Raw genomic sequence first — 16,290 nt, forward strand, 5'->3', positions numbered from 1 at the left:
GCTTAGCGGCCCCATCCGGGCACTTAGCGCATCGCTGCTGCTCAGCCCGAGCGCTCCCAATATGGCGGAGGTGAGCTGGGAAAGCGGGTAGGGGCGCTGGGGTCCGGCGGGCTCCTGGCGGGGCTCCACTGGCAGGGCTCTCCCTCCGGCCCCCTGGGCGGCCCCATGACTCCCTTACGAGGGTCGCCGGCCCACCGAGGGGGACTCGGGGGCTGCCGGGCGGCTGCTCGAGCCGCCTGCCCCGGCGGAGCGCAGCCTGCGCGAGTAGGCCGCGGCTAGCTGCCGTCTGTCTCCCGATGGCCGTCTGCGGAGCTGCCCGGCCGGTCTCCACCCACAGTCCCGCGGCCGGGAGCGGAGGTGGAGGGCGCTCGGGCCAAGCCCTTGCTCCGCGGGGCTGCCGAGGAGGGCCAAGGCCGGGATGGAGGGGGTCTGGTGGGGCTTGGCGAGTTTTGTGGTGTGTGTGTTTTTCCGACGGGCGGTCCGGTTGCCTTCGCCGCTTCTTTTCGGACAGCCCCTGTCACCGCCCGGGCGGGCCCGGCCGAGGTGGGGACGCGGGTGTCGCGGGGGCCTCGGCTTGCGTCAGTGTGTCGGTGGGGATGGGGAAAGCGAAAGGGGCTCCGGGCTTGGAGGGCGAGAGGCGGCACTCGAGGGGCTGGGCGGGTGTGGGGGGAGAAGCGACGCCGAAAGGGATGGGCGGGCGGGGGATGGAGGCTCCGTAGTTGCGCCCTGGCCGTTGCGGGTGGGGAAGAGGGAGGAAGGGATGCTGAGAGACAAAAAGGGAAGGCGAGGTTGGGAAGTTTTTTTTGGGGGGGGGGAGTGTGCGCGAGAAACTTGAAATGTGTTCCATTAACAAGAAACCCACGCACCCCTTTTCTTGTCCTTTTTTCTTTCCACCTTGTTTTTTTTTGGTACAGCTCATCTCTAACCAGTTCTTTCTCCCGTTGCTTGTTTCCAGGCTTCCTTTGGGAGTTCCAGCCCAGGTTTGTCCTGTTCAGTTCCTTCTTCTGTGATTCCGGCAGTGGGAAGCTTTTGGGTACGGTTAAGGGCCAGGTTACAGGCGCATCTGTCAAAAGATGCTTTGTGTATTTTCTCTGTTTACAGTGATTTCCCTCCCCCCCCCACTCCATCGTTCCTATTTTGTTTCTCGGTTTTTTCATGTTAAAAGTCACTTGTTTGGTTCTAGAAGGGCCAAGCCCTGTAGAGCTGTTCTCTCTTGTACAATCTGTAGTGATGGGTTGCAAAGCTGTTGTGGGTGTTGTAAAAGCCAGGCATTTAACTTTCTAAATAAAATTATGGTGCATGCGGGACAACTTGCCTTAAAATGTAAGTCAGTAAAATCCCTAATGCTACCGGTAGTTGTTTGCTGTTTTCGGGAGTCACTCCTTTAGCAATCCTAAAACCACTTTCTGCTTTGCTAAATGTTTGCTTGTTCAGAAGTATGTCCCCCTGAACTGAGAAGAAATTTCTTATTGAGAAATTAACTTAAAGTTGCAGCCCTGAAATCTGAGATCTTCAGAATTGAATAATGTTGATTTAAATGAAAGTTAATTATTCTTTTATTTTTTGAAAAAAGTTACCCTGGCTCTTGGTGGCTCACAACAGTAAGAACAGCAAAGTACAGCCAAACCAAAGTACATCAGACAGAATTATTTTTTAAAAATGATAAGAAATGCAAGTTATTTCTAAGTAAGATTGTGCCCATGTGAAAGTTTCATATAAATCTCATTGAACTTAATGAAACTTTGTTCTAGCCATGGCTAGAATTAGGCTGTGAATGTAGGTACGATCCTTTTTTATGTAGGATGGTCCTTTTTTATGTAGGCTGTAGGCTTGGTCTTATTGCTTTAATTGCTTTTGTAGTCGTTATTGTTGCTGTGTTTGTATAACTTACATAATTTCAATGAATAGAAGCAGATGTGGAACTACTAGTCAATGAAATTGAAGCGTAATGAATGTTAATCTTAATTTGTCTTCTAATGAAATCAAATGCAAAATCCTGTATCCTACATATTTTCAAAAGTTGCCAAATTGCCTAAACCTATTAATAGAGTAATTGAGGAAGATTTTGTTCATCTTGATAAAAAACTTAGTTTATGTAAGAAAGCTTAACTGAATTAACTGAGTATCGGATTCTGTTATTAAATATACAGCCTTTTTTGGAACATCTCCTTTAACTGTATATACAAAAGAAAACAAGCTAAAAGAGTACTCGACAAACAGACTGATGCAAAGGGGCTCCATTACCCCCTTGCAGCCCCCCCCCCTGTGCTCTCCATAGCTGCTCTGCATGGTTGGGGAACCCTTTAACAGGTTTTTGTTACTTTAGATTAAATAAGTGTATTCTATACTTATTTATAAGTATATTTTTCAGTATATTTTAGCACCGAAGAGAGGAAACTTTGTTTTAAAAAATGAAATTGGAAAATCTGTGTGAAATTTTTATTTACATTTATTGTCTGAGAACAAGCTTATAGCATTTCTCCATTTCATCAACTTCAGGTAAATTGGATTTAATTGAAGTATCATCTATATGCATTTGAATTGTCCTGATTCAGATACCTCACAGTTACTTGGAAATGTGCAGTTCAAAGTTGGTCCAAAGATCTTGGGTTTCTTTAAATCAAGAAGATCTACTGATATCCAAGCTTATGCAGTCCAAAGAAGTGGGCATTCACACCCAGATATGTTGCCATTAATTTGCAACACAATATATACTTTCTTGGTGTGTTTATAACAAGCATGTTGCATATCTGGGGCTGTTTTACACAGCTTTTTAATAGTAATTTGTTGCTAGTTAAAAATGAGTTGTTAATGCTTAATGTTGACTTGTTTAGATGGTGTTTTCCTTTCCTCCAAACTGTTTTTAACCATATTTTCAAGTGAGTCAGCTTCTAGTCAGCGGCATTTTTTCCTGTTCAGTAGGTGTTTGTATACTGACACTACATTTCTGAAAGCTGGGATCCAATTTTTTGTGTGTTCCCTACATATTAAAGAACTGTGCTTACATTTTAGCTCATGCATGCATAGTTGATAGTCGTGCAAATAATTAACGTACAGTACTTGCAACAAAGGCTGTAATTAAGTGTCACTAGGACTTTTCTTCCAGAGCAGTCTCTTCACTTGCCTGGTAGAGCTATTCTAGAATAAGAGGCATGAGGCTGATTCTCTTTTTGATTTAAATTACAGTACATACAAGTGTTGTGTACAACTTGTGCATAATAAAAATGGATGCTGATGCTTCTTTGTTTGGAACATTAACTTTGGAACTTAAATGAATTTTTACCATTGCTATTTAGTGTTGATAACATTTTGTGTGTTCCTAAAGTGATTTAAATTGTCTTTTATAGTTGGCTCTTTATCTTCTGAGGATCATGACTTTGACCCTACAGCTGAAATGTTGGTACATGACTATGATGATGAAAGAACTCTTGAAGAGGAGGAAATGATGGATGAGGGTAAAAATTTCGGTTCTGAGATTGAAGACTTAGAAAAGGTAAGGAATTCTTCCCTTAGGTATGCTGGATCTCTAGTATAACTTTGGTTAAATTGTGTGTTCATTCTTAAACACCAAAGAAATTGTGGGGAGAATTTTCATAGAATACCACTGATCTAACTCAACTAGTTAAAAAAATTATGGAACAAATACTTAAAGAACAGCAGCAGAAAGACTCATCTATTAATATGACAACAATGCAAGATGATAGAAAACTACTCCCACACTGCTTCCCCTTACGCTCTGTCACCTTAAATACCAATTCTAGATTCAGACAAAAGGTTATCATCATATTTTTTTAAGAAAAGCAAATTTGTTTACTATGCGGCCATCAGTACTGCCAGCACTTTAAGGAGATCAAAGGGTAGTATAGCTGTATAGTTGTACCTTGGATCCCGGATGCCTTGGTACTCAGACGTTTTGGCTCCTGAACGCCGCAAACCTGGAAATGAGTGTTCCAGTTTGCGAACGTTTTTTGGAACCAAACGTCCGACAAGGCTTCCGCGGCTTCCGATTGGCTGCAGGAGCTTCCTGCAGCCAATCAGAAGCCATGCTTTGGTTTCTGAACGTTTTGGAAGGTACGACTGTACTATGTACAAAGCTCTTCAGGAGCTATTGCAGAACCATATGATAGGATGCCCAAGTGATAGAATGCTAGTTTATCTGTTGCAGGTAAGGTGACAGCACAGGATCAGATTGCAAATGTCATCTCTTTTAATTTATATTGCATATTTAAATCCCTCTTCTATTTTATTTATTTGTAAAATTTATATCCTGTCCTGCATCATAAAATGATTGCAGGACAGGTCATAGCAATCAAACATCTAAAATTTAGAATCTAGTTTTTTGTATAACACCTCTCTCAATACAAGGCCAATCCTGAGAATTCAAAAAGCTTGAAGGAAGAGGAATGTTTTTACTTGGGCTGAAAACTTAACTAAACCTTAGGAGAAAGAGTATTTAGATTAGATTTTCCTATATCTTGGATTTGGATAATCTTTTTTTTGTAGTTGTTAAAACCATTTTGTTTGTTTCTGCATATTTAAAAAGATATTGTTATTTTTACAAATGGAAATGCATCTTTTTTTCCTTTAAAAAAACCCAGGAAGGAAGCATGCCCTTAGAAGACTTATTGGCATTCTATGGCTATGAACCGACAATTCCAGTTATAGCAAGTTCCAGTGCAGATAGTTCCCCAAGTGAACTTGCAGATGAACTGCCAGACATGACTTTGGATAAAGTAAGTCGTAAACATATTTCTTTGTAACAATGTGAGGCAGGAGACTCTTGGGTTCTTTGGTTACCATGAAATCACCTCATTGCACTGAACGTTGAGGCCCAAATGTTCTGCATTTATGCAGAAATAAGACCTTGAAATCTGACAACAATTCTCCTTTAACTTGTAGATAATTAGTTTCAATTCAACACAAGCTTTCCCTGGAAGTAATTTTTTGTGATGAAAACAGTAGTTCAAATGGTTAGGATTCGGCTGTAAGTTGAATAACTGAGTTGTATCCAATGGTGCCACTCACTTGAGGGTAAATACTTCCAAGTAGCAAAATGCAATGGGAAGCAATTTTCCCTCTCTCCACTACAGCCCCTCACCCTTATGAAGGGCAGTGATTTCATTATAACTGAAAATTGCCTGCCTTACCATCAGCTAAATAACAGTGTTGGATATAACTCATGTAACTCAAAATGAAAGGAAAATGATATATTTATAATGTTAAAGACATTTTAAAAAATTAAATAGAAAAAGTAAAAGTGATTTCAAATAAATAGCATGCATTACATCTAAATATACCTCCTTTATCAAATGTTACTTTGTAGTTTCTTTTGAACACCCTTTTCTTTTAATTGGTCACATTGTCAGTATTGAGTTGCTAGTGACAGGCTGTAATATTTCATATATACAAAGCTCAGGTGCTTTATGTAATTACTGAAACCTAAAACTATTGGATGTTTTAATCTGTTTCCCTTTATCTCTTTCATTTTCTTAACTCTGACTCTAACAACTGAGTCTGGTATAAGTAGTAAATGAATTTCTAAAATGGAGGACTTGCCACTCTTCTCCAGGCTTCCACATAAGGAATATGATGAATTTCAAGATACAGTTACTTCTTCCAGAGTGGAATGATACTAATGACTGACTCTTTTGATTACAGGAGGAAATAGCCAAAGACCTATTATCAGGGGATGATGAAGAAACACAGTCTTCCGCTGATGATTTGACACCATCGGTTACTTCACATGAAACTACGGACTTTTTCCCTCGGCCTTTAAGATGTAGGGAAAATAATATTAATATCTTGTGTCAGATTGTGTCAGAAGTAGAAGTATTAGGATTGTGAGATTGATTTAGTCATGCATTTTACTCTCTACCTGAAAGAACACATTCTGTTTCGGCTTGTTGCTCTCAATTATTTCAAATGCAGCCAAGGCAGTGTAAGCTTTTGGTCTACACATGGTCCAATTTGTACTAGTAAATCACATGGTTGTGAGACAAATGTGTGAAATTTAATGTTGCAGCAGTGCAGAACTATCAACCTCATCATCTAGTAGACTTTCAACAAACTGCATAACTTTATTTACGCAGTCTAATTTATCTAAAAAATGGGTGCCATGGCAGAGTTGGTGAACAAGTGTGCATCTGTGACCATGCTTCATTTTCAAGAAGAATAATTCTTGTTATGTTAGGAATAACCACAAATCCTTTTTGACACGTATGTTCTAGAGGAGGGGTATTGGTAACCAAAAATCATAAAACTATCCTAAACATTAGGAAGAACTTCCTGACAGGAAGAGCTGTTTGACAGTGGTATTTGCTGCCAAGGAGTGTGGTGGAGTCCCCTTCTTTGGAGGTCTTTAAGCAGAGGCTTGACATCCATCTGTCAGGAATGCTTTGATGGTGTTTCCTGCTTGGCAGGGGGTTGGACTGGATGGCCCTTGTGGTCTCTTCCAACTCTATGATTCTATGATCCTGAAACACTTTATTCATGTGTTTTGAACTTTCAAAACTCCACATAGTGAAAGAAACTGTAGTGTGGAAATTACTGAAGATCATTCAATAGAGTCAATATTGCATATGTCTCCCCCTCTCTTATTATTCTTTTGTGGTGCCTTGCTTGAGAAAAAATTGACACAAGAATTTGTTGCAGTTCCTTTTATCAGCCACTTACTGTGTGTTCTAACTTATTGGAATAAACACTTATTTGTGTGCAAATTGGGAGCAGCAGGCACAGAAAACATTAGAGCAATCCAATTTTCACTTCATCACTGGCATACTTTGTATTGGTTTAAACTGAAATGTGGTGATATTTCTAATAAACCTATGTAAACAAAGCACTGTGCATAAAGCAGTGTAAAATGCAGGGCGTTTTACAATTTAAGTAACACGAGAAACAAAATGAAAGAGAGCAATGGGAAATGGTTTACAGAGTTCTGTAGAGGCTGGTATCCATGCATTTGGTAATTGATTATCTGAAAGCGCTAATATCCTCAGCCTTCTGAATCATGGTTCTGGACTTAAGATGCACTCCTGTACCCCAGCTGTGACTTCCCTGTGGTGTCTGAATGTTGCTGGACTTTACCTCCCATCAACCCTAACTACTGGCCCTGCTCACTGGGGCTGATGGAAGGAGTCCCAACATCTGGAAGACCACACCGGTTAGCTTTTCTAGACACATTTAACCTGGAGTAAATTCTACACTACTCAGTAGGACTAACACCAGAGTAGACATTGGGTAGTATTCAGTGCTAGTCCTTCTCATAGTATACCTGTTGAAGTGAATGGACAGGACTAACTTAAGTTCATTCATTTCAGTAATTCTACTCTGAGTAGGACTTTGTTTAATATAATCCAGAGGATTACCAGGTCAGACTCTGATGCCTACCCTTTTTGTGCAGCGGGATGTAACTGATAATTTTGCTGTCTAGTGCCCAAAACAAAACAAAACAATAAAAAACTGTTCTTGGAACTACTTATGTTGCAGTATGTGAAATTCAAGTTGTTACATATGCCTGAATTAACACTTGTTCATTTTCCATTATAAAAAGCAAATACTACATGTGATGGTGATAAAGAATCTGATGGTGAAGATGTGGAAGTGGATGTGGGAAATTCATCTGAAGATTTGCGGAAGGTAAGCATTAGAATGACCCTCACTAGTGGATTTAAACATACTTAAATAACTAAACTGATCCACATATCTTGGATACATAAAGACTGTGAAATTAAAATATGTGAAATACACATTTCCCTGGACTTAACATTTGATGCTTTGGGGTATCATGGATAGTGTTCTGCTTGCCTGTGTAAGCTTTTAGCTACCCCTCCCAGTAGCAGCCCCTATGAAGGCTCCTACAGAAGTCGGCAGCTCTCAAAAGAAATATTGTTGCTTCCCCTTTGTATGCTTGGAAGTGAGAAAGTTGGATGTTGTGCAAGGAGAGAAGATGGTGTTTGGATAATCACCATTTAGTTTACAATTGTTTTTTAATGAGAGCTGTATATCAATAAATGTATAATTAAATACTTTTTAAAAACGTTTTTTCAGGAAATAATGATTGGTGCACAGTACCAAGCAGAAATTCCACCTTATTTGGGCAAGAGCAGCAGCGATGATGAAAAGGGTGAGTTCCCATTATTTTTCTTGATTAAATTAATGACTATATTATCTAAATTTGTACACTGTCCTGTGACCGTTGTATCAAAATTTGAAAATTGCATTTTGAAAAGTTGTTTCAATACTCTCAGGGTAGAATGTTAAAATGTCAAAGGGCCATGGCAGTGCAGGGAATGGAGTAATGCATTTGGATCCTGGACATCCAGTTTCAAAGTAACTCATCCATGGAGCTCACCAGCTGTGTTTTACTATCTCAGCCTTATCCTTAATTCACAGGGTTGTTATGAATCTTACTGGTGTATTATGAAGCACTTGTGTTTTCTGAAAAGCAGTACAGAAGCGGTTGCAATAATCTCATTATATATTCTTAGATACATGAAATCTAGACTCAAGGTTGCCTTCCATAAACTTGTAAACATAGGGCAAAGAATGCAAAAATATTTGTAGAACACAGGAAAACTTCCCATGGGAAAAAACCACTTTGAATGTAACAGCTAGCACATCCTTTACTGCCGACCGACACTGAAGATTGTATTTGTAACAATACAGTATTTGTAACGGCATTTAGTCGGGCAAAGATATGTGGAAGATGGCTAACACAGATTTTCTGGGCTGTTGATTTAGTAACTTCTTCTTCTTCGGCAATCTCTCGTAGCCGAGTAAGATTGTCTTCCATAAACACGGTCTTAACAATGGGACTGTAAGTGACTGTGGAGGCCAATTCTGGATCCAAACGTCCTTCCACAGTGGGGACATTGGTTTCCAGGCGGGAGTTGATCATGGTGTGGATTTGCCAAGCATGCCTTCCTCTTAGCACGTTTCTCCCTTGCGTCCTGAGATCAAGTTTCTTCAAAGCCCATGACACCTTTGGTAAAGGCTGTTCTCCAACTGGAGCGCTCACAGGCCAGTGTTTCCCAGTTGTCAGTGTTTATACTACTTTTTTTAAAGATTTGCCTTGAGACAGTCTTTAAACCTCTTTTGTTGACCACCAACATTACGCTTTCCATTTTTAAGTTCGGAATAGAGTAGTTGCTTTGGAAGATGATCATCAGGCATCCACACAACATGACCAGTCCAACAAAGTTGATGTTGAAGAATCATTGCTTCAACACTGGTGATCTTTGCTTCTTCCAGTACACCGATATTAGTTCGCCTGTCTTCCCAAGTGATGTGTAATTTTTTTTGGAGACACTGTTGATGGAATATTTCGAGGAGTTGGAGATGGCGTTTATAAGTGGTCCATGTTTCACAAACATATAGTAAGGTTGGTAGGACAATAGCTTTGTAAACAAGCATTTTGGTTTCCCTGTGAATGTCCTCAAACACTCTGCAATTCAATCGGGAGAAAGCCACACTCGCAGAGCTCAGGCGATGCTGGATTTCGGCATCAATGTTGGCCTTTGTGGAAAGGTAACTGCCTAGGTAGGAGAAGTGATCAACGTTTTCCAACGTTACACCATTGAGTTGGATTTGTGGCGCTGCAGAGGGGTTATTTTGTACTTGTTGGTGCAGCACTTCGGTTTTTTGGATGTTAAGTGATAGGCCAAGCTTTTCGTAAGCTGCTACAAAGATATTTAGGATGGTTTGGAGGTCATCCTCTGAGCGTGTGCACGCTACGTTGTCATTAGCATACTGAAGCTCTATGATGGAAGTTACAGTAACCTTACTTTTTGCTTCCAGCCTGCTCAGATTGAAGAGCTTTCCATCTGTTCGATATATGATTTCTACTCCAGTGGGGAGTTTCCCGTTGACAAAGTGTAGGATCATGGCAATGTTTGAAAATCCTGCTGCGTCTTATTTTATGGCGGTAATCCAGTCAGGGGGAAAGGGAGGCAGACAATGCTTAGGGCAGTGTTTCTCAACCAGTGTGCCTCCAGATGTTTTGGGACTACAACTCCCATCATTCCTGACCACTGGTCTTGCTAGCTAGGGATGATGGGAGTTGTAGTCCCAAAACATCTGGAGGCACACTGGTTGAGAAACACTGGCTTAGGGCACCTTTTCTAGCCCCTCCCCCTTCTCGGGGTGAGTAGAGTGGGTCCTAAAAAGGGCTGCTCAGTCATGGATACAGCTGCCGAGCTGCTCAACTGCCTCGTTCCTTGAGTCAGAACAACTGAATCTGTATACACCGCCCATGTGCTGGTTCATGACTAGGGGCTTCCAGATTTCGCGATCCTGCCCCCATTACCATTTGCCGATCGCCATGGGACTTTGGGGGTTTGGGTTGGGTTTTTGGAAGACGCCTGTGCGTGAATTTGTTTTATGTGTGTAGATCAGTGCACACTGACCAACACACAATCTTTGCGAGGGCTGTGTTCCGATGGCATGAAGTAGTCACGACAAACCGGTAGATTCCTAACTGCTGCAGCCTTCATCCGCCTTCACAGCCGTTGTAACATACCGCTTGTTATCATCCACCAGTTCTGCCGTTGAGGACTTCTTGGATCATTCTTTGTCTAGCTCCTTCCCTTTGACCTTACCGCCTTGGGTGACCCTGGTGGGAGTATGAGATTCCCGATGGCTTCGCTCACAAGGGTCATAGGAACATGCAAGCCCACTCACCACAACAAGGTTATTTTGGCACCGGTGCAGTTCTGCCATACAGCAACAGTTCCTTGTAGTCCCGGCAAGGGGGAGAGAGGGTTGTTGGCAGCCTTGCAGCATGGCATCTTTTTTTTGAATGGGCACTAGGAAAACATCAAGTGAGAGTAGTCCTTCTGTTACCCGAAGGCAGTCTGACGGAATCTTTGAGGCATCTCTCCCCTTGAAGTGACAGTTCATTTTCCTGTCTTGCTTAAAGCAGACTTGTATGTTGCACCTGCTCTTCTGGTCTGATTTAATTGCTGAATAGCTTGTGCATGTTGTATGTCGGTTGTGTGTGTGAGTGGTGTCCCTCTATGCTTAGGTGGCTTAAAGTGTTTCCTGGATGTGTTTAAAGGTCTTGTGGTTTATTTCCCTTCAGAGTGTGTGGCCATTAGTCTTCTGTCATCGTACCCCGCCCGCCCCCCCAATTTGCCACGTCATGTTCTGTCAGGCTTATCCAGTAAGGAGAAGATTGGTGGCACATTAATGAAAGTTTTGCTCCTCTCTGATTCAGTACCACGTAGCAGGTCTTCCCAGTAGGAGGCATCTCGGTGTGCTCCCTAATGTTTTGTGGGTTTCAAGCTTCTTGGGACTATGTTTTTTTTAAAAAATGTATTTTTTATTAAAGATTTCTTGGTTTACAAAAGTACAGTGGTACCTCGCAAGACTAATGCCTCACGCAATGAAAAACTCACTAGACAAAAGCGTCTTGTGATGTTTTTGGTGACTCGCAAGATGAAGTTTTCAATGGCCGCGCTTTGCAAGATGAAGTTTTTCGACGGTGTTTTTTTTGCCACGGCAACCCGCACTTCGCAAAACGAAATTATCGCTAGATGAAGCAACTCACGGCACGAATTAATTTCATCTTGCGAGACACCGCTGTATGTGCAATGTCTCTTTTTTCAAGTTACATTTTCTACAGATCAGTTTCATTTGTTGAGACATTAGTGTTACATTAGGAAAAAAGTGGGGAAGAGGTGGAGGGGGCCATGGTGGGTATGTTTCTATTTTTCTTAATGTATGTGTGGGGTTTTGTGTCAGCGCTGCTTGTGCAGGTTCTCTTTGCTATTTGCTTCCGTTCCTTTGGTGGTGAGAAAGGTTGGGGTTGGCCTAGGGTGTGGTTGTTTGTTTGTGATTGGCCGCGATGAACTTTGTTTTCATGTGTGAGTGGGGTTTGTGTGTGTTTTTGGATCAGGTTAGCCATATTGATTCGTATGCTGTTGGTGGATTCTTGTTGGGCTGTGTATGTGATAAAGGGGAGCCATACTGGGCTGAAGGCTTCTTGGGACTATGTTGATTAAAACTATGGCCTTGAATTGTGCCCAGAAAGCAATGAATCATCAGAGCTTCTGTTCAGAAGTAGATTTTATCTTCATAAAACTAAGTGCTAAGCTTAAGTGAGATTAGTAAACACAGTTTTATAAAGAGTACACCGTGTTCCTTTTATGTACTGAATAAAACCTGAAAAAAAATTCAATTACCCAAAGTAGTTGAACTGAAATATTTATTATTTTTATTAAATTTTGATTTATAGTTAAAATCTTTAAAGTGTGGCTTAAATGTTACGTTTAAACAAATTCAAACTTTAACTTTGAGATTGTTTTTACTGAACTACCTGTAAATGCATCTTAAATATGATTACTCAGTCTTATGCTGATGTATATTATTCAGATGTTAAGGAAAAAGGCATAGAAAACACTTAGGTAAGAACTCAACACAGCACTATAGCAATCATTTCATTAGTACAAACATTTCAGCTTGTGAGATGGAATGATCACCCCTCTCCTCTCTATGCATGCTGTTTTGGGGGTTCTCCTGGCACCCCCCAAGCCAATTTGGCGAGGGTACATGGGAGGAGGAGACGGGGGAAATCACTGTCCTTGTTTGGGCTTACACTAGTGGGAGTAATTAGTTAAATCTGGTCTTTAATATTCTAATTTTAGCATGCCTGAAGTTCTGCATGTGTTTCTTGGTGAGAGTCACCTGAAAAAGTTAATTGCAAGTTTTGATGATTAGATTTGACGAGTATTATACCCATTTCATTTGCCCCATTTGACATTTTGTGGAGGATGATTACTCACCACTAGTTTTCTAGGATGTTTGCTTTTCATTAGCTCTCTTTTACACAATGGTTAAGTCTCTTACATCTTTATTTTTGTGGCCAATATGCTCTTATTTTCACAATATTTTGCTTTTATGTTACTGAAGAGTATTTCCTATCATTTGTGTTCCAATGCTTTTTCTTCACAGCATATAAAAATGAAGACCAGCTACTTTGGCAGCCTGGTATGATTTCAGAAAATAAAGTTAGAGAGTACCTTTTTGAGACCTCTTTAAGAACTGGAAATGAAAAAACGATTGGCAGAATTCCTGAGGGAATGCATACAAGGGATAATGAACAGGTATGTTTCTTACCTGCACATATATTATTGCATGCCTAGGGCTTTTCTCTGCTTATGTTACAAGAAAAGACCACTCAAATATTTTTGTTTTCATTTGATTTAAACCTACATTTTGATACATTTATATTAATAAACAATTGTAAGAATGGCTTATTTTTATCACACTTAAATTTATGCTATGACGTCTGAATATTTCCAAAAGTTTTTATAAACAAAATATCCTTACCCTCCCCCCACCAAGGATCCTTATTCTTGGGTGATGAAAAGCTTACTGTCATTTAAAAATAAATAGGTTTTGAAAGAGGCTCAGAGTAAATTTACCAAAAGCTCAAATTGGTTTGTTTTGCTAATGATTGTTATAATTTGAATTCAGATCCATCCCTATACACACAGCAAATCTATGGTGGCAGATACAGCCAGTCAGGGCTCCCCAGCACTCCTCCTCTCCAAGTGCTTTGAGGCAACGGTCTTTCACACTTTTATGTGTGTTTACTGCTTTCCATATCTTTAAATCCCTAGTTTGAGCTTTTAGGAAACTTCTTCAGATGTAACCAGCAGCATGCACCGTTCTTTATGGCTTTGCAATTCTCACGAGGCACAATATCTTTGGACACTGAGTTGTCTCCAATGTAGTTAGAGTTGTGTAGAGGTATACTTGTTGGCAAAATGTTTTGTGCCAGCAGGACATTGTTGTGCAAGATAATATACAAACAAGTTGCTGGTAACTTTGTTGCACAGTAGATTAGGAAATCTGTTGCACAAATGAGTTTCTGCTAGCCTAACTATTGCATTGGCTTCCTCTGCCAGTGCAAGAGCCCTTGTTCTGGCAGAGAGAAACCACTGGACACTGCCCTGTTCTGGTGTTCATATAATCTTACTTTATATTAATGATAAATATTTGGAGAAATTGCACTATATTAAAGTAAACAATTTTTGGTTGGCTTGGGAGTATAACCATTCTACTGTATACTTTTGACTTCTTTTAACAATAAATATTTTAATCTCACCTAGGCACTCTATGAACTTTTCAAATGTAACCACAATGTAAAAGAAGCAATTGAGAGATATTGCTCCAATGGAAAGGCATCTCAAGGTAAGAAATCTCTGCAAAGAGCTTGAGGCTGCAAACCTTTACTCGCTTAAGTGAGCATAAGTCCATTGAACTCTGTGGAGCTTACTTCAGAGTAAACAAGCATAGGATTGTGCTATAAGAGTGGTTTAAATTGTTTTAAGTTGAAAATTGCAGAAATGAGTTGAAGTGGCAAGTCATCTTCCCCAGTTCCTCAACCGTTTATAGCAGTAGAACAGATTATTTTGCTGCCATCAGTAACAGCTGGAATGTTCATGTAATTAGATATTGGAAGACAATTCATTCTTGGGCAGCAGAGGAGTGAAACATACAGACACGGCTTAACTGCTTGTGGAGGCAGTCAAAAGGCATTCTTGAAAATGAAATTTTCTGTGGCCGGCTGGAAGTGGAAGTAATCTTCCTTCAACTTCCAGTTCTGATTCTACCTTCAATGAGTTAACAGTCAGGCACCTTGCTCCTGTATTTCCATCCTGTATCCTCAACTCTCCAAAACAGCTTTTCAGTAAGTGTGAAAGGAAGAATTGGCAAAAATTGCCTTCTCCTTTCCGTATAGCAGGAGCATCCTGTGAGTGGAATTGTACTCATGGGTCTTAAGCTCTATTTTTCAGGTAATGGAAATTAGCATTACTGTATTATTATTTGCCTTGAGCTTGGACTAAACTAGCCATAAATATGATTGTCATTGGTTGCACAAAAGATGTACAATAGAGCTAATAGCACCCCATAAGAATATGAGTATGTTGATCTTTTTTTAAAAAAGAAGACGCAAAAACCGTGTAGTCCAGAATAAGCTTGCTTCCCATGAACCCAAATGGAGTAACATATGTAATTCTGCATCTATGGTCTTACTGCTAGGTGTGAGCTTTCCACTTGTGGATTGCTATTACCGGGTGGGTGAAGTTTTCTTTGCTGTCCAAGTGCTGGAGGGTAGAATGGCTATTAATTTGAACAGAATATCAATCTTAATTGTCCTTTCTTAAGAGATGACAGCCTGGACAGAAGAAGAATGTAGAAACTTTGAACATGCACTTCTGATTTATGGGAAAGATTTTCATCTCATACAAAAAAATAAGGTATGTTGATATACAAATAAATGAAACAAATGGTCTTGTGTTTTTAAAATCGGAGATGTATAGACAGCATATTGTTACTGACTGGCCATTGGCATGTTAAATGTATAACAAACGTTGTAAATCTGTTCATTTAGTAAATGAGTCAGCCTCTATGTATGTCTGAAGTAGTCTGTAGTGCAGTGTTTCTCAACCTTTTTTGGGCCACGGCACACTTGTTCCGTCAAAAAAACCACGCGGCACACCACCATTAAAAGACGGGGCAAATCCTGGGGGTTGGGAATGGGTGGGGGACTGAGGAATAGGGAGGATGAGGTTGGTGTACTTGCTGAGAGAGCCCTCGAGCACCGCCTCCGTCGTCCTGCCTGCCGCCAGCCCCCCGCTCCCTCCTGGGCTGGCCGTGGCTGAGCTGGGGCTGCTGCTGCTGCTGCCGCCACCGCCGCCTCCCTCCGGCCTCCCCGCTGGTGTAGCCGCCGCCACCGCTGCTCCTTGGCGGCCCGAGAGCCCTCCCCGGCTGGCGGAGGAGGACGGCGAGGAGCCCGCCGAGGTGGGGCGGCTGCTGCTGCGGCTGCTGCTGTTACTGCCGCCGCTGGACGGGGCTGCTGCTGCTCCAGAGTCCCCACCGCCCTGCGCTGCTGCCTTCTCCATTGAGCGCGCGGGGAGAGCGCGAGGAGGCGGCCTCGGCCATGAAGCGCTGCCTCGCTCAGGGAGTGAGCGCGAGGAGATGACGGAGGAACACACTTCGCGCCCTCGCGCCCTCCAGACTGACCCGGCCGGCTTCCTTTCCGGCGGGTCAGCGCTGCCTATTGGCGGCCGCAAATCGCCCTTCTCGTTGCCTCACGTTGCGGCACAGCAGCCACCGTCTCGCGGCACAGTAGTGTGCCGCGGAACAGTGGTTGAGAAACGCTGCTGTAGTGGAATGTCATTACTGTGAATGTTTATACTTTTTAAAAAAGTAAACTTGATGCTGTATTCATTTACTCTACTGTTATTGCATTACCTTATACAAGAACTAAATTATTGTTTGAGG

General features: G+C 41.6%; 1 protein-coding gene across 3 annotated transcripts in view; it reads left to right on the forward strand.

Moving 5' to 3' along the window:
• MIER3 (MIER family member 3) overlaps nucleotides 1-16,290 on the forward strand; it is a 24,113-nt gene continuing 7,823 nt past the window's right edge. The window contains exons 1-10 of one of the 3 annotated variants that reach the window (XM_035100955.3): nucleotides 1-70; nucleotides 956-980; nucleotides 3,348-3,493; nucleotides 4,599-4,733; nucleotides 5,659-5,779; nucleotides 7,550-7,635; nucleotides 8,047-8,122; nucleotides 12,949-13,100; nucleotides 14,112-14,193; nucleotides 15,172-15,263. In XM_035100955.3, coding sequence (XP_034956846.1) covers nucleotides 62-70; nucleotides 956-980; nucleotides 3,348-3,493; nucleotides 4,599-4,733; nucleotides 5,659-5,779; nucleotides 7,550-7,635; nucleotides 8,047-8,122; nucleotides 12,949-13,100; nucleotides 14,112-14,193; nucleotides 15,172-15,263 — 924 coding nt within the window. In that variant the 5' untranslated portion in view covers nucleotides 1-61. Of the gene's footprint in view, nucleotides 71-955; nucleotides 1,034-2,796; nucleotides 2,869-3,346; nucleotides 3,494-4,598; nucleotides 4,734-5,658; nucleotides 5,780-7,549; nucleotides 7,636-8,046; nucleotides 8,123-12,948; nucleotides 13,101-14,111; nucleotides 14,194-15,171; nucleotides 15,264-16,290 lie in introns of those variants that run through there. The other 2 variants (XM_035100956.3, XM_088652958.1) reach the window with 2 other exon arrangements.

This window comes from Zootoca vivipara, chromosome 10 (assembly GCF_965207765.1).
Source record: "Zootoca vivipara chromosome 10, rZooViv2.hap1.1, whole genome shotgun sequence".
NCBI lineage: Eukaryota > Metazoa > Chordata > Lepidosauria > Squamata > Lacertidae > Zootoca > Zootoca vivipara.